Source organism: Carassius carassius, chromosome 30 (genome assembly GCF_963082965.1).
Source record: "Carassius carassius chromosome 30, fCarCar2.1, whole genome shotgun sequence".
NCBI lineage: Eukaryota > Metazoa > Chordata > Actinopteri > Cypriniformes > Cyprinidae > Carassius > Carassius carassius.
This window is the reverse complement of record NC_081784.1, coordinates 18,924,814-18,952,109: the sequence shown is the minus strand read 5'-3', so window position 1 is coordinate 18,952,109 and position 27,296 is coordinate 18,924,814. Positions and strand designations below refer to the sequence as shown.

General features: G+C 38.8%; 1 protein-coding gene across 8 annotated transcripts; it reads left to right on the top strand.

The window, feature by feature from the left end:
- The first annotated feature begins 1,881 nt into the window (after positions 1-1,881).
- On the top strand, positions 1,882-26,489 carry LOC132110826 (histone-lysine N-methyltransferase NSD2-like). 8 transcript variants are annotated; one of them, XM_059517819.1, is made up of 24 exons: positions 1,882-2,137; positions 3,763-4,517; positions 4,671-4,863; positions 6,248-6,408; positions 6,494-6,964; positions 7,056-7,136; positions 7,218-7,389; positions 7,606-7,659; positions 7,783-7,889; positions 8,041-8,137; positions 8,255-8,370; positions 8,573-8,683; positions 17,077-17,200; positions 18,246-18,446; positions 21,785-21,964; positions 22,120-22,276; positions 22,999-23,201; positions 23,298-23,401; positions 23,560-23,829; positions 23,911-24,027; positions 24,290-24,431; positions 24,719-24,825; positions 25,112-25,307; positions 25,439-26,489. In XM_059517819.1, the coding sequence occupies exons 2-24, from the start codon at positions 3,777-3,779 to the stop codon at positions 25,747-25,749; spliced, it is 4,416 nt and encodes a 1,471-aa protein (XP_059373802.1). In that variant the 5' UTR covers positions 1,882-2,137; positions 3,763-3,776; the 3' UTR covers positions 25,750-26,489. The 8 variants fall into 8 exon arrangements, with proteins under 8 accessions (XP_059373802.1, XP_059373803.1, XP_059373804.1 ...); XM_059517820.1 differs by having other exon boundaries at positions 1,882-2,224; XM_059517821.1 differs by lacking the exon at positions 1,882-2,137 and adding an exon at positions 2,194-2,294.
- The last annotated feature ends 807 nt before the right edge of the window (positions 26,490-27,296 follow it).

The following is a 27,296-nucleotide window of genomic DNA, read 5'->3' as shown; positions in this document are numbered from 1 at the left end:
TGCTTCCGTCTTCCTGTTGGTTGAATTCAGCCAGCAGGGGGCGTGTTTTAGTGTCTGCGTATGAAGGTCACAGGACTGACCGGGAAGAAACCGATGAAGCGCTGCCACACTGCGAGCCACCACATGAGCTCCAATCAAATTGAGTAGCGTTCAGATATCCGAAAAAAGCTAACGTTAGACTTGATGTAGTTTTACACACATCCTAAATGATGTGCATAAGCAGTTGAGGCTTGTTTAATATAATAATACTAAATAGATTTTTTTTTTTTTTTACAAAAGCTTTCTTCTAGAAACAGATATTAAATGGATATAACCTGCCTTTGAAAAATTGAAATGGTTTGTGAGTTGTGAACCCTGGCCAATGAGGTCAATGCGGGTCTTGGCGCCAATGTTGCCAGATCTCCGTAGAAAAGCTAGCCATCTGACGTTGTAAAATATGCTCAAAATACGTTAACTGTCTCACTAAAACAAGCGAACTCAGTTTCATTCCTTCCGAGGTAATCGCGTGCTTCATTTGGTCTATTTATTGTAGAATAATGTACATAAAACATTGCATTTGTATGTATGTATTTGTCTTAGTTATGTTTTAAATCAAACATATAAAATACAACTTACCATCTAAATCAACGAATAAATATTTTTTGCTCTGAGCATTTAAATAAATAATTTGGAAATAACAAATGCGCATCCAGTGTCTATTAACGACATAATAAATCGACAAACCAAAATACGTTTAAAACAAGCGGACATGGCAACATTGTCTGGCGCGCTTATTTTCGGGTTGCCAAGACACTCGTGGTTTAGTGCAAATCGGCTATAAGCTCAGAGCATATTAAATGAAAAAAAAAAATTTAAACGAAAATTACACATTTCAGTACTGGTTTATTTTCAACCCAAAAATTTCAATTAATAAATTCCAAAACGTGATCGTTATTTTTGTACAACGACGTAAAACTCAGCATTTTATATTTATGGATAAATGGGCAAAAGATCCAGCAGGTCTCAGAGGTCAAATACCTGGGCCTTGTACTTGACTCTCAACTTAAATTTGACAGTCATATTAAAAAAATGTTGAGTTGCCAAAGCAAATCCTTATACATGCAGACTAATCAGGGACTGCCTACCGTTTCATGCTGTTCACACTTTCATGCATGCCATGATCATCGCATATAAGTTACTGCATCTGTACATGGTCACAAGCTACTGTTACTACACTTAAGCCAGTTCAAATGATTTATAACAGAGCTGTTAAAATCTTAGATAGGAAACCCATTAGGTCACATCATTGTATTAGTCTAAGGAAGTTAAATATTTTATCTTTTGCAAATTTTATCAAATTTTCTTTGATGAAGCTGATGCATACATGTTTAAATCATCAAGCCCCACAGGTCTTTAGTTATTGCATAGTTGCTCCCAGGGTTGGGGGTTCAAGGGCTAGAGGAGCTCAGAACGGGAACTGTCAGATTCCGAGACGCCATACTTTGTTTGGACAATCAGTTTTCTCTGTACAAGGCACAAAGGTCTGGAATTGTTTGGCAACTGAACTTAAAGGAGAGTCAAACTGGGTTATTTTTAAACACAAACTCAAAGACACTTTAATCATAAGTCAAATATGTGACCACTGATTGACAGCTTTGTTGATATTGTTTTATATTGTATTATTTTGTTTATTTTAACTGTGTATTGTTAAATTTTTGTAAAGGCTCACTAGGGACGGACATTGAGAATTAGCTTCGGCTAAAATGTTGTAGTATGTAACGTGTTTATGTGACATACTTGTCCCTATTCAAATAAACTTAAATAAAAAAAAAATAATAAATAAATTTGCCACGTCTTCTATGAGCATCTGGCAACAAGATAACGAATTCCCTCCCTCTGGCATCTGACGTCACATGGTGAGAATTGCTCTCCGCTCAATTCATCGAGCAGTGATCTGTGTCGCTTTGCTATTTTTCGAAATAAATACAAAACCGGATGATCTCAAGAATATCATGGCTTCATCTTAAACGACGAACCTGCGAGGAAGTTTGGAGTGCGCCGAGGATAAGTGAAGATGATCAACGGGGAGTCAGCCGCGAAGACTGTTGTATTTGAAAAGGCCGGTTGAATTGTACCGTCGCGTGTCAGCCAATCGGATGTGAGTATTTTTGGCGCTGATTGGGATGAGAGAGTTTCCCGCAAGCTTCTCAATACGGGTCGGGAGTAATGGAGATGCTGTAAACAGGTTTATTTTCCCACAGGAATAAATCATGGCACGTCGTAATTAGGGGGATTGCTGTCTATTACACGCTGGGGTGGGATATGAGAGGCTTTCTTTCACGGATAAACGAGTCGTTTTGTAGTAACTGTTATGTCACTCACTGAGGCAGCTGCACCTCACTTGCTAGCTGGCTAAGCTGTATTTCGCGATGTTTTAAATGATTCCAGAGTTAATTAAATGTGCCATGTGGTTATAGTATGTATCCCAGTCCCAGATACCTCCTAAGAGGTTACATATTTAATAGCGTAGAAATGTTTGGTGTTTTATGTGATTTGGCGAGTCATTTCTTTGCTAACATCATATTAGCTTTACACTTTACTTTCACGAACATAAGGCTTGATATCTTTTCCTCCACTGTGTATGTACATTTCCCTACATACGTCTGGTGTTTTAGTTTCTTTCCTTTTTTTATTTTATTTTTTTGGTGGAAAAGTTTGTATTAAAGTAAGTTTTTTTTTCAGTGTGCTGTGGGCTATTAAGAGTCCATCACTGACTCGTGCATAATCTTCCTTCATTGATGTTAACGAGGCATCCCGACCGCTCATCCTGAATAACAATAGCTCGATAACTGCCTCTTGTTTAGGACCGAGCGGACATTTGCATCTGAGCAGTCACTCTTTTACTTCAAGCGTTGGTTAGGATTTGTTTGAACGCGATTCTAAGATATGATTCAGTTATCGTCGTTGTGCATGTTAAGTCAGAAGCGGTGCGTTTATTATTTCGTTAATAGAAAGCTGGCAGTGCCTATTTGGCGTCGAATGGTTTGGTTTGTGTTACTGGGTTTTGTTGCAGGGTTGATTTAAGGAGGTGGCGTCGGGGTTTCTGCATTGAACTGAATGAAAGCGGCTGGCCACCCACTCGGACACGAATCCTCCACGGAAGCCATTTTAACATGGGACCAAACCATTCCAGTTCTCAAACTCCATCCTCGGCATGATCCACAGTTTTTTAACCTAACCACAGAGTCCGACACGAACTGTAACAACTGTTTATTTGTGGCTATTAAGAACCTGCAGCTTGCAGCAGTCGCCACAGGTGCAGTGGTTAGAACAGTTATTATATATTCACGGTAAACGTCGGTCATGTTTGTTCTCGGAGTCTTTCCACGTTGAATATTTTTTTGTTATGCGACGATATTTTTAAACATTTACCGATTTTTATATTATTATTTGTATAATTCACGAACAGAAGTGGGCCTGGGTTTCTGAGGTTTGCCCCATAATGTAGTCGTGTTTGCATTAAAATATATATATACGGTATATATTTTTTCTTTATATATTTTTTTATTTTAAAGCAGAGGTTTTATAACCCAGGGGCCCCCTAATATTAACACTATATGTTTTAATTATTAACAATCACACAGCTGTATGCATATATAATTTATTTCTGTATTCACGTGTACATATTTCTTTTTATTTAATATAACTTTTTCTGTAATATAGGTGAGGACAGAATGTAAATGTTTCTTTTTGTAATCCTCTATTGCTTTTTGTCTTTTGCAGGAACCTGGTTAGTAATGACAGATAGTAAAGGGACATCATTGCCTGCAATGCCAGAGCCCAGGAGTCCTACCACCATGAAACAGCCCTCTGATTCACCTGGTGGATGTAAGGGTCGGGGTGATGGGAGCGCTGACCCTACCATGCTCATGGATAAAGCTGCTACTCAGCTGGCAGCTACACCTCAAGAAAGCGTTTTGCAGATCATTGGCAGTCATGGTCATAACCACACCCATGAGCGACTGAAGGACCTGACTTCCCGCTTGTTAAATGGCGATCAAGACACAATTCCAAAGCTCTGTGCCGCCACAGCTGCAGAGCCTCTTCTCAAAGGAATGGAGCCTGTTCCCCAGCATGCCAGCCCTCCGAGGAAGTCCAGTGTTTCTCCTGAACTCACTTTTAAAATAACCAAATGTGTGGTAAATCTAGGTGGGAAGACAAGCCGATGCGGAGCAGATTATGCAGGGGAGGGAACAGAGGAGACAGATGCACCTTTGGGACTTTCAGAAGGTTTTCTGGCCTCTACAACTGCCAGGAGAGACAGACGAAAGAAGAAGAGGGGTCTTGTGAGGAAGAGAAGTCCACCAAATCACAGAGAGTTAATTTTAACCCCTGCTTCGAGTTCTGATAAATCCCCTCTACTGCACACCACCATAAAGTCTAATGAGCTCACCATTGAACCATGTGTTCTTCCCACTGCCTCTGAAGAGCCGACTGATGGCGAGATACCTGTTAGTGTACCTCCCATCCCCATTCAGGTATAGCTTAATGGCACTTATTTACCCTCCTTCAACTACGTTTAATACAAAATTAGTTGTTTGTCATAAGGAAAATATGTTTATAACTCGTGTTGGGGATTTTCTCCTCTCTTTTTTTAATTTGTATTACAGTTCTTCATTTCTGTCTTGCAGGAGCCTGTGACTGATTGCGAAGCGAGTGATAGTGCACAGGGTGTGGATGATGTGGAAGTGAGTGGTGCAGAGACACAGCCCCATTTGCAGTTCTCAGTGGGAGATGTTATCTGGACCAAAGTGTCTGGATACCCTTGGTGGCCATGCATGATCACTACAGACCCAGAGTATAACATGCACTTTAGGTCAAAAGGTAAGGTGTGCTAGATTAGTTGACTTAGTTTTTAATCCACTTTCATCACCATATCGTCAACCACAACAGATTTGCATCATTGCTATCTTACTCAATTTCTGACAGTTTGGGCCATGCCAGTATGATGCTTGTTTAACCCTGGCTGAACCTTTGAATAGTGATCTATATTTACACATAGAAAAGCATGGGATATCAAATAACTTGATTAATGACATTATTAGAACTGTAACAAAAAAAAAGAGTTTGTTGAAAATAACACTGTGAAAAAATAGTTTTTAATTGAGTTTTAGAAGTTTAAAAGGCTACATGAGAGTGAAGCCTAAAGTATACTTAGTTTTTTTTACAGTGGTGTATGTGTATAGTCGAATATGTAGCCTTTCAAAGTATACTCTGTTTGATAGCGTGTGTGAATACAGGTGGTAGATACATGCGTTCTAGAAAGCTTCATCTTTATCCAGCGTATGATGTATTTTTCTCCAGAAGTTATGTGTACGTGGACCCTCGCATACACGTAAAAGCCAACATATACTTTGGCCTTGAGAGTTTAGATGCCCTGGCACTGCATGATTTGCCAGCCATGGTGGGAAGTCAGAATCTAGGGGACGTCAAGTAAACAGCTGAAATAGCTCAGAGACTTGAGGAGCAAGGTGATTAAGGGATTTAAAGGTTACAAGAAGTGCTTTGTAGTAAATAACAGATGAAACGGGTGGCCAGTGGAACTTTTAAACCGGATTGGTGGGGATTGATTGCAGTGGTTTTGGTGGCCAATGATGAGAAAATTGCAGGAACCAAGCTGTGAAGTTATGAAAGCATGTACCAGAGATTGTGTCTTTTGAGCTAAAAATTGAGCAATGGTGTGCAGTTTTTACAGGTTTAAAGAATGCCGCCTTGACCAGGTAGTTAATATGGACTGAATTGATGGGCTGACAGCATCACCCAGATTTTGAATGGTTTGGCAGAATTTGGAAAGAACTCCGTTCAAAGAGACATCATCAAATGGTAACTGTGACCATAATGGCCTAATAAAGAGAGAATTTTAATACTGAAAAGAAGAGCAGAAGAAGGGCCGAAAACAAAGCCCTGGGGGACTCCATGAGTCATTAGAAAGCTGTGTCTGTGATGCACATAGCTAAAAGTTGAGAGAAGAGTTGTGACAGTGTCAGAAACAACACTTGCATTTGGTCCAAAAGAATGGTTTAAAAGTACTAATAGGGGAGAGCACCGATCCTGTGAAAATTGTTTGCACAAGTGTGACCTTGAGCTAACAAGCAGAGAGAAGGACTGGCTTCTAGCTGTTAACAAGGCAGCATGATGTAGCACCTGTAAGAAGTGGACCTCTTAATAATTTTTTTTACGACTTTTTTTTTTTTTTTTTTTTTGACAGTGAATAGCCGCACAGGATTATTGTACCATGTACAGTATTTCGGAAATGCTCCAGAAAGAGGATATGTTTTTGAGAAGAGCATGGTCACCTTCTCAGGAAAATACCAGTTCCAGTCACTTTGCCGCAGCAACAAACTACCTATTGATATCAGTGGAAGGAAGGTACAGTAATTATTATTGTGTACATTTCTACTAATGAGAATGGGTTACTCTACATTTGTATTATCATGAAATTCCTTTGTCTTAGATGACTTTGATGTGCTCTCTACAGCGGGCAATTCCCCGTAAGTTCCGGGATCACTGGGAGACAGGTGTGTCACAGGCAGCAGAAGCCTTGGGTCTATTGATAGAGGAGAGACTGGCCAAATTCAGCTTTGTTTATGAAAATGGGAAAGCCCAGTTCAACCCTCGCATGCTACAGGAGCTTCAAGCACAGCGCAATCAGGGACCGCAGCAAGACCCAGATCAGAGGGAGTCTCAGGAGCTCGTCAGCCTCACTCCTCCTGACTCCACTCATTCCAGCCCCAACTCCACAACAGCTACCATCATCCCAGGCCTCTTCTCCCACCCTACAGACAGTAGCACTTCATCAGGGAGAAACACCTTCCCTAAAAAAGCACCTAAAATGTCAGTGAAGAGGGATCAGCATGGCACAATATTGAAGTGGAAGAAGACAGAAGCTTCCTCTCCAAAAGATGTCCCTGTGACTACTGTTCAGGTAGGAGTTCATATAATTGGACTTGTTTATCTACGTGTATAATTAGGATTTCAATTTGATGCTAGAGATGTAGTGTTTCTTGGCAATGTAGGTTTCCTGCGCTGCATTAGAGACATCTGAACATCAGAGTAAAATAAAGACAAAGGCTGGGAAACAGGTTTACCAGAAAAGGGTGTGTTGTTGGATAATGATCAGTTTTTTCTGTTGTGTTTTGTGGTAATAACTTTCTTTTCATTTTATCTTTACATATAAGAAGGACCTGCTCTGTATTGATCTAGACCTTCAGCCAAAAGCTCAGAAGAAACCAAGACAGCTCAGACAGAAGTTTCCTGCAGCACCAAATTCAGTAAAGAAAAGGAAAGTAAAAGCTGGTGTCAGTATCTCTAACACATTAAGCACAGTGTCCGCTAATCCTGGACTTTCAGGTGAGACATCTAACTTGAACTGTATTTCCTAACCAGTGATATTTGCTGTTTTTGTGTCTATAACAATTAAACAATATATAGAGAGTTGTTATAGAATTTAAACAATCCTCACGTCTCTTTATGCCTTTCTTTTAAAATAAAAACCCTCAAAAATATTCAAGGTTGTTTCATGTATTTTTGTTCTTGTGATAATTTCCTGTGTATTTCTTTTATCAGATATAAAGTTATTAGCACCAAGCCCAAAAGTCTTGGAGGAAGCATCTTCTAAAGGTGTGTGGGTGGTTTCGTTATTCGCAACATTTTAGTTGTTTATGAAAAAGTATATGGTTAAAACCTGAGATTCTCCTTTATAAAATGTTTCCAATAAGCATGCATTCTGACTGTTTCATACAGGAAAGAAAATAGTATATAAACGTTTACGAGAATCAAAGGATGATGTGGCGCTGCAGCCTAAAAAGAAAACCAAGCTTGAAAAAGTGGTGAAGCATAAAGGCCAAAAGGTATAAGTGAAAATGCCATGCAGTAGTCTGAGTGGAGATATTTTAGCACAAATTGTTTAAAAAAAATCTAAATTATAATAATTTAATCAGTCAATTCATATTATTTAAGTTAAATTAGTAATGCTGTTTTTCATTCCTTCTTTTCTGTCAGAAGGCAGCATCAAATGAGGCCATTGTCAGTAAACCCAGGGGGAGGAAGAGGAAGGCAGACAGGGATGACAAAAGGAAACAAACTAAAAAAGGCCCAAGTAAATCCACAAACCATTTTAAATTACAGAAAAGGCCCAGTCCAAATACTATTCTTTTTTTGTGTCATTTATTTATTATTTACAGTTTCTGTTTTTAAAATTTTCTTTGTTTCTTAGGAGACGAGTCTCCTGCTAAAGCCAAACGTGTCAGGAAGTGGAAACAGGAGACAGGCAGACAATCTTTTCCTGTCTCATCAAAAAAACACCGCCCATTATCTTCTCCTGAGCCAGAGGTGTGTATTTGTTTGTTTTTCAATACTTGAAATATCATACTTGGAACCTGATCATTTGTGAACCAGTTTGTAAAATGTGACATTTATCCTGTGTTTCATGGTTTGAATAATTGACTTTGTTTGGAATGATAAATGAATGGTTCAAGTCACTTTTGCCTACAAGATGTCCTGAAAGTAAATATATTCTGAATGCATATTTCAGAGTTCGCTGTGTGAGCAGAGACCTGATTCTCCCAGTGACAGTACAGATGAATCTCATAACTCAAAGAAGACAGAACGAACTTCAGTTGCCAAGAAAGAAAGTGTGTGTCTGGTGAGTGAACTCTCTGTGTAGTTTGTCAAAACTACCAGTACTACATTTTAAAAAGGTAACAAAACTAGCCTTTTTGGAGTACCAGTAGTAGGGATGGGCATTTTTAAAAAATATGGTGTTCGAATATTTGTGCTCATAATAAAGAATATTCAAATATTTGTTTATTTGTTCATTTCCAAACAAGCTTTATACATAACGTTATACACACAAGTTATATCTCAATTTTTGTTGAAAATGTGTGAGAAAAAAAACTCATGAAAGTTGGCTCCTCTGTCTAATAACAAGATGTTCCAGAGAGACACAAAGATGATTGTGTGCTAAGCAAAGTTTCTCACAGCGCTTTGTGTTTTCTGTTCTTGAAGCACTATCCCTCGAGGAAAATTAAAATAAGCATATGTCTCAAGATCATATGCCTGTCAGATGCGCTGTCTTCTCAGCTCACTCGGGGCTACAGCTGCACTTACCTGCAGTTGTGAATGCAGTGATGGACGGCTATCTTTCCTCAGTCCACTGGTGTTTGGATTTCGTGGTGTTTGGAGCCCAACCAATATATTGTTTTGCTGATATATCCGTATCGGCAAATATGCCGCCGATATGAATTTTTTTACAGAACATATAATGCAAATAAAATGCTAGAAATGGTTGAATTACTTAGTTTGTCCATTGTTTGCTGCTGGCGACCTGGATGAAAGGCTTAAAGCTTAAAGGGTTAGTTCAACCAAAAAGGAAAATTATGTCATTTATGACTCACCTTAATGTTGTTCCAAACCCGTAAGACCTCTATTCATCTTCGGAACACAGTTTAAGATATTTAAGATTTATTCCGAGAGCCTTCAGTCCCTCCATTGAAGCTGTGTGTACGGTATACTGTCCATGTCCAGAAAGGTAATAAAAACATCTTCAAAGTAGTCCATGTGACATCAGATGGTCAGTTAGAATTTTTTGAAGCAGCGAAAATACATTTTGGTCAAAAAATAGCAAAAACTACGACTTTATTCAGCATTGTCTTCTCTTCCGTGTCTGTTGTAAGACAGATCAAAACAAAGCAGTTTGTCATATCCGGTTTGCGAACGAATCACTCGATGTAACCGGATCTTCTTGAACCAGTTCACCGAATCAAACTGAATCGTTTTAAACGGTTCACGTCTCCAGTAAGCATTAATCCACAAATGACATAAGCTGTTAACTTTTTTAATGTGGCTGACACTCCCTCTGAGTTAAAACAAACCAATATCCCGGAGTAATTCATGTTCTCAAACGGTACACTGACTGAACTGATGTGAAGAGAGAACTGAAGATGAACCCCGAGCCGATCCAGATAAAAGATTTATACAAAAAAAAAAAGTGCGACTTATAGTCCGGAAAATACGGTATAGTACCAATATTCTATATATAGTAGCAGTCAAATGCAGACACATGAATGGGAAGTGTCCAAACTTTTGATTGGTACTGTACTAGGGGTGTAACGGTACGCAAAAATCACGGTTCGGTACGTACCTCGGTTTTAAAGTCACGGTTCGGTTCATTTCGGTACAGTATGGGAAAGAAATGCAAACATTAAACTGCAGGTTGTTTATTACTATAAACTTTTTTTTTAACAATTTGTTTACACTTTTTTTTAAGTACTTTTTAAAATGGATTTCGTTGTTGCGCTGGACCGATCGGAATTAAGAGCAAAGGTATGTTTAAATGCCGATGGGAGCTGCGTTTGAATTACAATCGTTTTTTTTCCTAGTTGTAGTGATGTTCACCCTCGCGTGATGCCTTTTGAAAACCTTAGGCTGGTGACACACTGGCATATTGCACCTGTCAAACAAAGTCTATTTTGCCATCAATACTGTTGACGGTGTCCTTTTATAGGTAGGCTTTATATTTATGCTCAACATGAAGTATAGATATTGTTGTCATGAAGACAAGATCCTGGTCTGTCGGCGGCCTCCCTCTACGTCACCTACAAAAGGAGCAGCAGTATTGACGGCAAAATAGACTATGCAGGGTTCCCACGCGTCCTGGAAAACCTGGAAATCCTGGAATATTAATGACCAATTTTCCAGTCCTGGAAAACACATGGAAAATGAGAGAAAACATAGATTGTCCTGGAAAAAATCTTGTTGTCCTGGAAAATTATTATTTTTAAATTTTCTTGATCATTAAAGAATTGGCCGACAACTGGTTGAAACAATTAACGTGACAGAAAGCGCTCTGTTCAGGGATGCTGAGTTTTGACACGTGAGCTCACGCTGTTTAAGCTCCCTGTGACGTATGACGCTGTTTTGTGTTGGCGGTTTTCAGGTGCTAGAAATTAAGTGTTGCAGCAAATGTTCACTGGTATGCAGGTAATATTTAATTACATGTTAATATTATTGTAAAGTAATTATTTTGATACGCATGTGCAAGGGGTCTGCACGGCGAATTACAGCATGAGTGACGGCATTTGCATGAGAAAAGGTTATCGATTTGTTAAGTCTATTTTATTTAGAATCGTTGGAGCGTCTTGCATCCCCATGACAAATCAGACCCAAACTTCCCAAACCTGTTTTATGAACGATATATGAAGTGAAAATGAAATGCTGACGCGATGCACAGCGATAATTGCATGTTCATAGTGCAGCATAGACTTGTGAACATGAGGCGGAGGCTGGTAGTATATAATAGTACTTATATAAACGTATATATAAAGGCACGTTTGCTATTGTACTATTGTCTGTTTGCTCCGTTTCACCAACCTAGTAGTTCCAAACAGATGTTTCTCTTAGCAACAAACAGTACAGTGACGTTTCTTTGCCGACTGAATCTGCGTTTTTGATTCATATCTTCGTTTTTGAATGAATTTGAGAAACAATTCATGACCCATTCATGAAGACCGTAATTTTCTTCATTCCTAAATAAGCGTTTTGAATGAATCGTTTGATAGAGTGAGTCCAATGATTCACTCATTAAGACTGTTATTTTCTGCCATCTGCTGGTGGTAATAGTTTAATTTTTAAAGCATCTTACCTTTCCTCTTTCTATTCTAAATTGTATTTATTTTAAAACATTAAATATGTTGCGTTATTTATACAATTGTGATATACTGTTCGTTGATATTTTATTGAAACACTAGATTATTACTAGTGATTTTTTTTATTAAATAAGGAACATTAACACAAGGAACATCCTGTAAAAATGTAGCTGTTCAAAAAAGAATGTGTCTCCTTTCTTTCAATGACTTGCAAGAAAATAATGGAGAGAAGTCCCCTAATGTACCCATCTGTGTGGCACTTGAGCTCCCTTGACCCTGTGATCATGGTTGCAAACAGAGATAATTCAAGAGAAATGTTTCAAAAACTGTTGCAAGTTTTGCTCAATGCTGGATGGTACACTGCACCTCAGTGTGATGAGGTTCTTGCACAGTACAAAATGTTTTTAATACACGTCTACACACACCATAAAGAAATTCCAAAATTTAGCTTACACTTCCAGGCTGGACAAGTTTCGAAACCAAGCATTGAAACCATGCAGAAAGAGGCAGATGAAATGGCCGTCAGGGCAGAGAGAAAGCATGACTTCACCTTACTGTCAAAATCAAATGTGTGTGTGTTTGTGTGTGTGTGTGTGTGTGTGTGTGTGTGAGACACCAAATGGTCCCCACAAGGATAGGATAACCTGAGATCATCTACATTGTGGGGACCAGCCAGCAGTCCCCATGGGGGAAATGGATCAATAAACATACTAAATGTTTTTTTGAAAATGTCAAAAGTTTTCTGTGATAGTGTAGGGGGATAGAATATACAGTTTGTACAGTATAAAAACCATTATGTCTAAGGAGATTCTCTAGCAGGATAGTGAACCAGACTTGGGTGTGTGTATTTGGTGCATTTCTGATTTTATAGTTGGGTTATAGCCATAAATTGTATGCTTTTTTTTAAGAGAGGAGAGAGGAATATATAACTTTAGGCTGTGAATATGTCATCCTTATATTTTATTCCCATCATCATGAAATTTTAAATGTCCTGGAAAAGTCCTGGAAAATGATCTCTGAAAAAGAGTGGGAACCCTGCTATGTTTGACAGGTATTTGAAAATCGAGAATTATTAATTTATTTTTTAAATGACATTTATATCTGAATATATGTCAACCTATAGACTTTCAAACATCAAAGTGTCGTGAATTAATATGTATTTGTGTACAAAATGACATATACATATTTTCCTATTCTATTTTGCCTGGAAATGCTTCCAACACGCTTGCGTGTCGCGTGAAAAATAGGCGCCGGTTCTATTTCTAGCATGCACGCATTTTCCGCCCGGCTCACGCAGGCAGTCTATAAGCTCTAACCTGTTAACATGGGAGCTGAATTAAAAACGGACATGCCACGCAGCTGAGACGCTTGTGCCACGCATCCAGTGTGTCACCGGCCTTATAGAATCAGCTGCAGGGCGGGATTTACGCTGAACGCGGAGACTGCCGCCACTTAATAGGTCCGTTTGGAAACACGAAAATGTACTTATGTTCCGTACACAAAATATTGCATTCAGTCATTCGGTACACACGTGCACCGTACCGAAAGCCCTGTACCGAAACGGTCCGGTACGAATACACGTACCGTTACATCCCTATACTGTACTATAATGTACATAAAGAATATTGGCTGATATATATCAATATGGGCCTTTTTCTACTCCCTAATATTGGTATCGGCCCCAAAAAACATCGGTCGGACTCTAGTGGTGTTATGATAACTGAGTGTCACTGATTCATTTGATCAAAAGTAATTCCAATTTGTAAGATCATTTTGATCAAATTAATTGCACCCAATGCATTTACAACCCGAATTCCGGAAAAGTTGGGACGTTTTTTAAATTTTAATAAAATGAAAACTAAAGGAATTTCAAATCACATGAGCCAATATTTTATTCACAATAGAACATAGATAACGTAGCAAATGTTTAAACTGAGAAATTTTACACTTTTATCCACTTAATTAGCTCATTTAAAATTTAATGCCTGCTACAGGTCTCAAAAAAGTTGGCACGGGGGCAACAAATGGCTAAAAAAGCAAGCAGTTTTGAAAAGATTCAGCTGGGAGAACATCTAGTGATTAATTAAGTTAATTGATATCAGGTCTGTAACATGATTAGCTATAAAAGCTTTGTCTTAGAGAAGCAGAGTCTCTCAGAAGTAAAGATGGGCAGAGGCTCTCCAATCTGTGAAAGACTGCGTAAAAAAATTGTGGAAAACTTTAAAAACAATGTTCCTCAACGTCAAATTGCAAAGGCTTTGCAAATCTCATCATCTACAGTACATAACATCATCAAAAGATTCAGAGAAACTGGAGAAATCTCTGTGCGTAAGGGACAAGGCCGGAGACCTTTATTGGATGCCCGTGGTCTTCGGGCTCTCAGACGACACTGCATCACTCATCGGCATGATTGTGTCAATGACATTACTAAATGGGCCCAGGAATACTTTCAGAAACCACTGTCGGTAAACACAATCCGCCGTGCCATCAGCAGATGCCAACTAAAGCTCTATCATGCAAAAAGGAAGCCATATGTGAACATGGTCCAGAAGCGCCGTCGTGTCCTGTGGGCCAAGGCTCATTTAAAATGGACTATTTCAAAGTGGAATAGTGTTTTATGGTCAGACGAGTCCAAATTTGACATTCTTGTTGGAAATCACGGACGCCGTGTCCTCCGGGCTAAAGAGGAGGGAGACCTTCCAGCATGTTATCAGCGTTCAGTTCAAAAGCCAGCATCTCTGATGGTATGGGGGTGCATAAGTGCATACGGTATGGGCAGCTTGCATGTTTTGGAAGGCTCTGTGAATGCTGAAAGGTATATAAAGGTTTTAGAGCAACATATGCTTCCCTCCAAACAACGTCTATTTCAGGGAAGGCCTTGTTTATTTCAGCAGGACAATGCAAAACCACATACTGTAGCTATAACAACAGCATGGCTTCGTCGTAGAAGAGTCCGGGTGCCAACCTGGCCTGCCTGCAGTCCATATCTTTCACCTATAGAGAACATTTGGCGCATCATTAAACGAAAAATACTTCAAAGACGACCACAAACTCTTCAGCAGCTGGAAATCTATATAAGGCAAGAATGGGACCAAATTCCAACAGCAAAACTCCAGCAACTCATAGCCTCAATGCCCAGACGTCTTCAAACTGTTTTGAAAAGAAAAGGAGATGCTACACCATGGTAAACATGCCCCGTCCCAACTATTTTGAGACCTGTAGCAGAAATCAAAATTGAAATGAGCTCATTTTGTGCATAAAATTGTAAACTTTCTCAGTTTAAACATTTGCTATGTTATCTATGTTCTATTGTGAATAAAATATTGGCTCATGTGATTTGAAAGTCTTTTAGTTTTCATTTTATTAAAATTTAAAAAACGTCCCAACTTTTCCGGAATTCGGGTTGTAGTTATAGCTGACTTAAGAAAAATAATTCCAGATCAAATATTTGACTCCTGTGCACATCCCTAACAGTAGTACTGAGTAATGGCACGGTCTTCACAATGAGTTCTCTGTGCAGTGTTTCTGTTAGTGGTTGACCAACATGGTTTTTTGACAGCCGATACCGATATCTTGGAAAGCAGGATGGCTAATATGATTTTATTTTAATATTTAAGAAATTTGAAATCATGTGAAAATGTATTAAAAATAATTGTTTAAAATAAACATACTTCAGAAGAAGTGTTTTTCATTCATATTTAATAAAAAATCTAATTGAGAAGAAAGTAAACAACTGTAACCAACAGGGAACTCTGTATTCTGGGAAGTTTGTGTGCAGTGGGAACTTTATTTTTTCTAATAAAATTATACATATATCACACAGTGAAAATTGCATTCATTGACATTCAGGCGAATGCATAAAGCACAGCATAGCTTAATTTTAAAAAAGTTTAAAGTTTGTGGATCGCATTTCTCAGTGAATCTGAACTCTCCTCCTGTCAGCATTCAATGCACACTTCACAAGATCTCAACTAGATTCGACTAAGTCTGCAAGGTTTGTGAAATTAAATGTTCATTAGTCATTCAAAGATTTATTTTAAATGAAAATGCGTATTTGCTGAATGCTGACAGCAAGCGAGAAAGTATTATAATGTTTGCCTTTCTATAACTAATAATATTAAAGCAATCGTTATGATACTTTGGTAAATGGTAAATGGACTGCATTTATATAGCGCTTTCAACAGACCCCATGGCCATCAAAAGCGCTTTACAAGTTGCCTCACATTCACCCATTCACTCACTCATTCATACACCGAATGTATACTTTTTGTATACAATTTTAATTCCTTTGTTTAACAGGTCTGTCTGAATATTAGGTAGACTTATCCATATTAGACAGAACTGAAAAAGAGAAAGAATGTGAGCACTGTGTGTTCAGGCGCTCCCTCTCTCAGCCCAGGCAAAATAAGTCTTGCCTCGAACACATTGGCCAAACAGAAAAACTTAACGGCCGATGCCAGTATTTGAAAATGTTAAATGGCCAAGGCCAATAAATCAGTCAACCCCTAGTTTCTATTAACACTGTTCTTGTGGTGTTGAGTATTTTAGCCAATCACAGTCAATGTTTGTTGAGCATTTGAATTCAATGGCCAATCAGAGGTATTTACATTGGTCAGAATCCGCTTAATATGGCAGAGTTTGTTCAATGTGAATTCTGTACACTTGTGAATGACTTCGTTATAAACCAACAAAGTATAAACAAAATGTAAATAAGAGAAATCGTCACCTTGGAATTATAAGGTTCTGTCTGCAATTTTTGTCAATTTAGTTATTCACATTCTTATTCTGACCATTTATTTACATAGTGGTTTTTTTTTTTATATTATTATTATTTCTTTATTAAGTTGTTTGGAAGAGATTTGTTCCCCTTCTCCCATATCACTATTCGGTTGTTAAGTGATGACGTAAGAAGCGCTGTTTCCGGGTCCAAGCCTCAACTCGCTTCACTTGAGAATACGACCTCAGCAGCCGTTTATGAGCACTGTTTATTCATAATAATAATTTTAAGCTAACGCTTTCAAACTTACGGTATACACTACAGTCTCCGTGCTCACAGCGTCCCAAACACAAATAATTTTTATATTTATATTTTCATTGTCTGGCTATCTGGGACTTCGGTATGGAGTTAAAGGTTAAGATTATAACTTTTTCGCTTGTATTTTAACAGATTGTAAGTTTATATTAGCACCTTTTTGTTGTTTTCTCGTGGTAACGGATAGAGCGTTTGGACACGGAAGCGCTGGTACGTGACGTCAGACTTAAGCGAATATGAAATGCAAAAACTTTGAAGGTCAATATCTGACGATATTTATCCATCGATCAGATGCAGGCGAGAGTTGTGTTCAGCTCTTGTGTTGTGTGCTGCACATTCATGAGTGTTACTGTCCCACAGGTGTGTGAGCAGACCGGGGAGGATCTGGTGACGTGCGAAGGACAGTGCTGTGGCTCATATCACCTGCACTGTATTGGACTGGATCGGTCAGCAGAAAAGGTGCTCTGCACCGCCTGCAGCTCAGGTGAGGCACACATGGTAATATGAAGAAAAAACTGCTTTCTCACTATTGGGAGCAACCCTCTACAGACACCTTGGCAATTGATTTGCCACTAGCTAGTAAATTTTTAGTTTACTCGCCAGACTGAGATATGTTTATTTTTATATATATATGTGTGTATGTTTGTGTGTGTGTGTGTGTGTGTTTGTAAACTGGCACAGTTTTTTAAATATCTGAAAGTGCACTCTTAACATCAGGCAGTCAAGCATTATAATATGATAATCAAGTATTATTTAATGATAGAACTTTAGTAATTAGTATCAAAACTTGATAACCATCTATGAATGCATATTAGTCATTTTTACCGAACTTAGTAGTGGTGGTGGTGCTTTTTTGGTCATTCAGTGTTTCTGTATGTATAAATAAAAAAAATACTAATAAGTTAATAATGATATGAATTCTACTAATGATAACAATATAAAACGCACTAAGGATTAATGAGCTACTGGACTCATGAATATTAATCCGGTTGTGTGCATTCGCACGAACTGATTTGCTGAAATCAAAACAGGGACTATAATAGGTGAGCACCAGCCAATGAGATTGCCATTTCTGCATTAGTTCTGCCTACTACCGGAAAAAGCGTCAGTTCTTAAAAGCTGAAGAATACCAACAGAACACTGTTATTTTGACTGGAAAATACAAATAATAATATAATTTACATGTAGCGCGGCAATTCTCTTTCTCTCCGTGTGTGTGTGTGTGAGACAGTGATGGCCAGTTGTGTGCCTTCACACTAGAGGTTACTGTACATCAAATACAGGTGCGCTGAGCATCCATTCAGATGAACTGAAAAATATCATAGATCGCTTAAAGGTGCTCAGTCAGTGTTCAGTGAGTGAAAATATTTCTGTGCTAAACTTATACTGTAACAATTTGACTTGTACTTAAAATCTGAGAATTTATAAGCCATTGGCTAATATTAGACATCATTTAGTTGCATATGTTGTGATTTACTCGTAATTTAGAGGGTTGGTGAGCTATAATTGTTTACTTTTTTTTTTCCCAGGTGTGCATGTGTGTTTCACCTGTAAGAAGTCTGAAGGAGAGGTACGGCGTTGCTGTGTGCTTCACTGTGGCCGCTTCTACCATGAGGCCTGTGTGCGGTTGAGCGCTCTGACCGTGTTTGAGAACCGAGGCTTTCGCTGCCCCCTGCACACCTGCCTCAGCTGCCACTACAGCGGCCGCGGCGCCGGCAAGGCCACCAAAGGTACTCAGACTGATGTGCATGTTCATTTCATTTCAGTCTGTCATATAAACCTAGTCTTTTTTTTTTTTTTTTTTTTTAATTGGATCCACTTTATATAAAGTGTCTTTTAACTACCATGTATTAATGATTCTTTTTATTCTCAGTGTTTTAGTGGAAACACAAAAAAAAGTGTACTTTGAATAGACAGTTTAAAAGAAGAAAAATTTTGAATAGTAGTGTATCACGGCTTACACACAAATATTAAGGCCATCCTTAAAAATATTTTGGTTTGCAGTAACAGTAAAAAATTTTTTAAAAAGGGTCGGTAGGTAGGTCTATATTTTTTTTTCAAGTGTCAATGTAAATTTTTTTTTTTACATTTTTGGTGATGGTGATAACGTAGGTATGAATTTAAACAAATTAGCAACAAATTAGCATATCGTGACATCACTGGCTGGGTCTTCAACCCGTGCCTTCGGGCGCATCATTGCAAACCTCATTTTGATGCAGGCTATATAGACCACAAACAAATTGAAATCTTTGTCAAAAACATGTTTATAGCATGAATTTCAGGTGAGAAGAAAAAAAAAAGAGGTACTGTTATACTGTTTTACTTGCATCCACCGCTAGGTGTCAATGCAACCTACAAATGAGAGACCTTTTACTTTGCTTTCTTGGGTTGTCACTTTTGTGAAAAAAAAATCCTGTTTGATTTGAGTGACAAGTGTTCATTGAATCGATTGTAAAATCGATTTTGCATGTCAAGATGCATTTTATACAGCAAATAACACCAAATATAGGTAAATCCACGGACAACAGGCAGGACGAATGTAAAGATTCAATATATTGGTAAAGACCAATATTTCTAATGATTTATTGGCGTGAAGTTAAGTGCACAATGACAAACAGGAGTGCAACATTCTTGAAAAACAATAAGCAGAGTGGACTGCCATAATGCAAAACATTTACTGCAGGCTTCAACATGGCTGTTTATGATTAGAAATGTCAACAACAACCAATCGCATAGGTGATTCTAGCCCGAATCTGTATCTGTATGCATGAGACTGTGAATACCGGCAGAATTCATATTTCTGTTGTAAAAAGAGAAACATTGTGCAGAAGTATTATTTGCTGTTATGCGTGTGTCCCAAGCTGCAGCTGCTGTGACGCGTGTAAAAAAAAAAACTGGACTCGCTCTGAGAGAAGGTCGTTAAAATCAATTTGGTTGATGGTTGATTCGTGCAATAGATTTTCGAACATAAAGTGACAGTCGACATGGTCCTGGTTTGAGACTAGACGGGAGAAGGGATGGGAAAAGATCTGGGCAGTTTTTCCAGAACTTCGTGCCAAATTTAAAGCGGTGTCGAGCTGTTTTAATGAATGTTTTAGATGTATTATTACAGCGGTTCCCAAACTTTTTTTCCTGCGCACCCCCTTCTATGTCTCAACCGGGCTGGCGCACCCCCAATCCCGCAACAAAGCTTTCTTTTATCGCCATATAAAGAGTCATGTTTAATCATGCGCAAATAACCAGCACGCATGACAATAAAAACATCAACAAAGTTTCAATATAATGCAACAAAGCTATGCACAGGTTTCCACTTTTAAAGGGACGAGTGACAGACACAGGCTCAGTAACAGAAAGCACGGTTATTTTCAGCCGCGTAAAAGAAACATTGCAGCAGTAGGCTAGGCCTATTAAATGACCATGGAGCTAGCAGCAGCATCATCTCAACCCGCGGACCGTCACAAATTCAAATGCGGCCCACCATGCTGAACACAATTAATTATTATATATATATATATATATATTTTTTCAGTTTTACAATTTTTTTTACATTAATTAAAAAATGTACTTAAGAAATATAAGCTATAGCCTAATGTTTTTTAAATTATTTTGTGTTTCATATATTATTTTCAGACATGAGCAGACCTACTCACATAACATTATGCATTTAACGAACACATACAAATGCCCACTTTGGCAGAATTCAATTCAAATAGTCATCAACAGCCATTAGTTCAGTAAAATTGAGCATCAGAATGGACAAATTTGTTTTTAAGGGAGAAAAAAAAGAAATGTGGAAAATGCCAGCGAATGAACACATAGAAAAAAGATTAGTCACAGTATCAGTAGTGAAGGAGTGTGCTGGATTTTCGATTTGCCCCGCAACTAACTTAAAGAAGTTCAGGCAAATGGAAACACCATATATTACGTAGTAATCAATGCTTTCCATAGTTAGATCAACATAGGCTACATTTGTGAACGCACATTTTCTGCAATGTCGCGCGTAAAGTTAAATCCTCACTCTCTCTTAGTCCCTCTCCTCCTGACTAACAACTTTATCATAAGATGTCCCACTTGACAGTTTCCCTGATTTCAGCCAGTTAAGCATATTTATAATATATATTATGGAATGAATGAAACGTGTTGGCACGCATATAGCCAAGCCTGCAGTACATAAAAGAAGAACAGTGCGTAGAAGACAGCATCGGTCTTCTACGTTTCCATCGAAAACTAATAAATTATAGTTTTTTATTTAAAATAAAAGTGAAGTCAATTACAAATGAAATGTTTACTGTTCGGAAAAATCCCACTTAAAACATACCGCCTTTACATTTTTCCTCTCGCGCACCCCCTGGTGGCAGCTCGCGTACCCCTGGGGGATGCGCGCACCACACTTTGGGAATCCCTGTATTATGGTGCCCGAACCCGTTTGACTTTGAAAAGTGACCGCAAACATTTTATTTACTGCAGCCGCAGCCATCATTACCAAGCGCGAACCGTTAACTCTGACAGTGAATGAGAGGAGACGAAGCGAACGCACAGCACAGGCCATTGTGTGACATCCGTGTAAACATAGATGATGTCACAGGGGTTTTTTAAAGAATGTAGCCTTCATTTGTTTGTAGGCCTAGGCAATTTATATATTTACAATACTTGCTAAAATATCATAAATATTATCTCATTGCTTTTGTATTAGTTGTTTGAAGAGTAAAAAAAAAAATTGGTCGGTCTTACGCAAATGTACAACCGGCAAGTCGTTCGGACTAAAAGCAAAAAAATTATAATAATTTGAGTCGGTCCTAAATTGACAGGGTCGGTGGGGTTATGGCCAACAAGAATATTTTTAAGGATGGCCTAAGCAACACAACTGTTTTAAAAGTTGCTATTAAGAAATGTTTCTTGAGTACCAAATCAGCATATTAAAGTGATTTCTGAAGGATTGTGTGACTCTGAAGACTTCACTAATGATTGTGGAAATATAATAGAGCTAAATGTATGTCCGACAAAAGTTTTTTGTAGTTGATTTGGTTTTATCACTTAGTAAAGCACATTCCCTGTTGTCTTCTTGCAGGAAAGATGATGCGTTGTTTGCGCTGTCCCGTGGCCTATCATGTTGGAGACCTGTGTGTTGCTGCAGGGAGTGAGATGATCGCTTCTTCTGCCATTGTGTGCACAAACCACTTCAGGCCTAAGAAAGGCTACAGTCATCACTCTCACGTCAATGTCAGCTGGTGCTTTATCTGCTCAAAGGGTGTGACTTGGTTTTATTCCTTTCTTAATGAGGGGCATCCAAAATGAGACGTAAAAAATAGCAGTGGATTGAAACAAACAAATTTTGAAAATACAAAATATTTGATTTTCTTTGCTAATGGCAGCACTATATAAATGTATAAATGTGTGTTGAAGGTGGCCGTCTGCTGTGCTGTGAGTCATGTCCAGCTGCATTTCACCCTGACTGTCTGAACATCGCTATGCCTGATGGCAGCTGGTTCTGTAATGACTGCCGCTCAGGGAAGAAACCCAAATACAGAGACATCATCTGGGTCAAACTGGGGAACTACAGGTCAGTCTCCATCAGCATCACACACCTTTAGTTTTATTTAATGTAAAAACATCTGCTTAGAGTGGATTTTTATTTGTAATGTTTTAATATAGGGGGTTAGTGGTTTTTAGGGCTAAAGAATGCAACTACTGACCATAGACTGTATGAAAACATGGACGTAGTGTCCGTGACATCGCCCATAGGTTTCTGAAGAGAGTTTAGAGAGCCCTTAATTATGCAGAACTTATATAAATATAATTTAAACAGATGAGTTATAAAAAAATTCACCCCCCCTCACAGTTGTCATGAAGGGCAAAATTAGCTATGTAGACCAAACTCATTTTTTGCACCAGGCTGTAAACATTTTTTTTCTGCTGTAAAGTTGGGCATTTTAACATGGGGAGTCTATGGGACTGACTCCCTTTTGCAGCCAGCCTCAAGTGGCCAGTCGATGAATTACAGTTTTAGTCACTTCTGTATGGGCGTCACGAGAGAGAGCGGGAGGTTGCCGCTCGCTACTGACATACGATTTTGGTCAGACTTATAAGATTTTTACCTGGCAGATATTAAAATGGGCAAAACGATCACATAGCTATGTCTATAAACTTTTTTTTTTTTAATACCTAAACCAGCAAGTAAACACATAGTAGCCCCCAATTAATGTCCCTGGTTACTGACTGTAAACTACATGATCACAAAGGTCATTTTCTTGCCATAACCTTTAACCTTATTTTAAAATCTAGATGGTGGCCTGCGGAGATACGTCACCCTAAGAACATCCCGACCAACATCCAGCACCTGCGTCATGAGATCGGAGAGTTCCCCGTGTTCTTCTTTGGCTCGAAAGACTATTTCTGGACACACCAGGGCAGAGTCTTTCCTTACATGGAGGGAGACAGGGGGAGCAAATACCAGCATAATGGCATTGGAAAGGTCTTTAAGAATGGTAAAAATAATAATAATTCCTTGTTTTGTTTTCTTTATTTATATTAGTGTTGTCAGTGCATTTGTGAAATGGCTTCCTCTGTATTTATCTGTGCAGCCCTGCTGGAGGCTGAAGCTCGCTTTAAGGAGATCGAGATGGAGAGGGAGGCCAAAGAGGCTCAAGAGAACAATAAGAAACCTCCTCCATACAAATACATCAAGGTATTTCTACAAGATCCTCACATCTTGGAAAACCTGGAAATATCCGGGAATTTGAAAGTGCATTTTCCAAACCATGGAAATGTTCTTTTACATGAATGTGGCAAGTGTGTTTGTAGAGTTTTTAACAGTTTGAATTGATTGGTTTGTTTTTTCATTAGGTGAATAAGCCTTGTGGGCGAGTGCAGGTGTACACCGCAGACATCTCTGAGATCCCCAAGTGTAACTGTAAACCGTCAGATGATCGCCCCTGCAGCTTCGAGTCTGAGTGTCTGAACCGCATGCTGTTGTACGAGTGCCATCCTCAAGTGTGTCCGGCTGGAGAGCGCTGCCAAAACCAGGACTTCACCAAACGCCTCTACCCCGAGACCAAGATCATCCGCACGGCAGGCAAAGGCTGGGGCCTGGTGTCATTGAGAGACATTAAGAAAGTACGTGCACTGGCTTTTAAACATTTAACAAAAGAGACTTATGTATGTAATTGCTGATGTGCTCTTTTCTGTGTCACTCAGGGAGAGTTTGTGAATGAATATGTGGGTGAACTGATAGACGAGGAGGAGTGCAGAGCCAGAATCAAATACGCTCAGGAGAATAACATCACACATTTCTATATGCTCACTATTGACAAGGTAAATAAAGGCATCATGTGTGTGCAAGCCCAGACTGTTCCTCCTGTGCTGGGTTCATGTCTGATGATGACAAATTTGGACTTTTGTACTGTACAGCAGAGCCAGAGAAACAGTGTTGTATTGGGAATGGCACTGAACAGTCTTAGGTGGCATTACAGGTCACACCACTACAGATCATCCCATAGATAACAGCCTGTGACAGCTTAATGGTTTGTGACCATTTCTACCTTCATCATGTACAATATTCCATTTGTGTGCACAGGATCGGATTATAGATGCGGGACCTAAAGGGAACTACTCTCGCTTCATGAACCACAGCTGCCAGCCCAACTGTGAGACTCAGAAATGGACGGTTAATGGAGACACACGCGTGGGCCTGTTTGCGGTCTGTGACATCCCTTCTGGTGAGCTCACGCTCTGAACAATTACAGAAATAAGGGAATAATTGTTTGTTGTTGTTGTTTTTGTTAGTGTATTATAGTTGCATTAAACACTGCTTAGAAAAATCAGCTTAGAAATGTTTATTTATTTATTTTTTGTTTAGGAAAAACAAATTAAACAAATTCAGAGCAAATGCAAAATGGCAAAAATGCTTAATTTATTATTATTATATATATTATAAATTAACTATACTAAACTTCACTATTGTCCCAACCTGATTTTAAGTTTTTCCACATGACAATGTTTTCAGGCACTGAGCTGACTTTTAACTATAACCTGGACTGTCTTGGGAATGAAAAGACTGTGTGCCGCTGTGGAGCGCCCAACTGCAGTGGTTTTCTAGGTGACAGACCCAAGGTGAGTGACTGTAATACCTTTCATTTCAGCTGCCTTTGACATTACTGATGTCTTGCTGGTGTGGTGTAGTGGTTAAAGCTCATGCCTGCTATTCAGAATGAGCCATCACCATTGTGCCCTTCATCAGAACACTTGACACGAAGTTTGTCCCTGTAATACATGTGCTACAAACATCTGATACATAACTACGTTATCCTGTTACTTCTAGTCGGGAAGTGAAAAGTAATAATTTATATACAGAAGTAAATCAAAATACCTTGACTTTCTCTTCACCCACCAACTTCAGAATGGTCATACTTCTGAGCCCAAAGCCAAGCATCTGAAGAAAAAGCCCAAGCGGAGAAAGTCCCGGAATGAAGGCAAGAAGTCTGAGGATGAGTGTTTCCGCTGCGGTGACGGAGGAGAGCTGGTTCTGTGTGATAAGAAGGGCTGCACCAAAGCCTATCACCTCTCCTGTCTGGACCGCATCAAGAGACCATTTGGTAACCATTACTCTATAATGACACATTATGTTATATATGAATAGCATATATAGATGCATAACAATTTAACAGTAGTGTTTTTTGTTAAACCTTTGATAACTTTTACATTTGTGTTCTGTGTTGTCTTCCAGGTCGCTGGGACTGTCCCTGGCATCACTGTGACGTCTGCGGAAAGAACTCTGATGCTTTCTGCCAGCTGTGCCCTAACTCTTTTTGCAAGGCTCACCAGGAGGGGGCGCTGCAGCCGCACCTGCTCACGGGCCAGCTCTGCTGCCAGGAACATGAAGACTCTGATATCCACCCTCAGGTGGAGACCCCGGTGGAGCACAACGCTGAAGAACCCTCATCCACCAAACCACGCAAGTACAGGCGCAGAGTGACGGCCACAACCAGCAGCAAAGAACCTCTCAAGAAGAGGTCCAGAAAGACCGCAGATGTGTAGTGGGATATTGAACTATGGAACCTGCCTTTCCTCTAACTAATCCCGCCCTCCTCAGCTCCTGCCCCAAATGATTCAGTGATATTGACGTCGCGTGACTGTTCTGCCAAGCTGAAAGCACTGTACGTGTCTTATCAGGGAAGCGTGTTAACACTGTAGAGCTCCTCTGAGCTTCTGAATCAGGTCCCCTCCACTCTGCCTCTTCAGATTCCACTTGTGTGCATGCTTATGCGTGCGTGCGTGTGTATGTGTGTGTGTGTGTGTGTGTGTGTGTGTGCGCGAGTGCGTGTGTGCATGCACTGACAAATAGACCACAGAGCCGACAGACCGAACACCTCACATAAACAGCATTACGGACGCCAAACTTGAAACCTTTTTACACCTTTATGAATCTTGGCATAGATTTTTTTTTGTTTTTGAACAGTAGATATGTATATGGAAATGTATATGAAAGACCAAAATTATAATAATACTGGATTTAACGTTAGTAACAGATGCCAGGAGTCTTGTTGTTTTTGTTTTTAACAAGTGGTATCTTTAAATAAGACACTATGGGTAGCCCTTGAATTAGAGTCAGTTCATTTAACTATAGAGCAGACACAATTATTTTTGTTCATTTTTGTAGCTCATTTGCGTTTGAGTAGCCAGAATGTTAGGATGTTAAATCTACCTATTCAGAGTTTTAAAGGTGAATCATGACGGGCTTCTTGTGATACTTGCAAGAAATAAAGCTTTTTAAAGCAGTTATGTGATGTTTTGTTTGTTTTTGCTCTTTGTGCTGGACTTGCTTAACCAAACTCGTGCATTAAATGTGAAAGGGTAGATTTCTTTAGCTATATCAGTCGTCTTTCCAAAGTCATGTTCAATCTAATCTCATTTTTTCCTTATATATATATATATATATATATATAACACTTTATTTTAAGGTTTCCTTCTTATACGTTATATGTACTTACTATTATAATAACAATTATGCATAATTACATGCATGTTTCCCTAACCATATAGTTAGTAATGTAGTTAATTAATAGTACTCAGTGCTTCTATGTATAAATACACTGCAACAAGGACACATTAAAATGAAGTAACTGCCTGTAATCTATCGTTTGAGCTGTCAGGTCGAATTTTATGGGAAATGTCAGTTTCACATCCTCTGTGTTATGTTAATGTTATGGAACAACAGTCAAAAATTAACCACTCGAAAGACATTATTTACAGATAGTCTTTTATTATGAGGGGTCATTTGGATGTAGTTTGTGTCATTTTTGATAAAATGATTGCATTTCACCATCTCAAACCATCCAATTCATATTAAAAGCTGAGCCAATGCATAAATCATGTAATTACCAAAATAAAATTCCTCCTTGACAACTTGCACTTCTAAGCCAAACCTTCCATACTGTAGATTTAATGTAACAAGTGTATCGAGTTTTGAAACATTAGTACTTTGAATTGAGTTCCTAATAGCTGATGAAGATCAGTGTGTAAATGACCTCTAATACTATCAATAATATTTCTCCATTTCTGTTCTGAGGAATCGGGCTGAATTG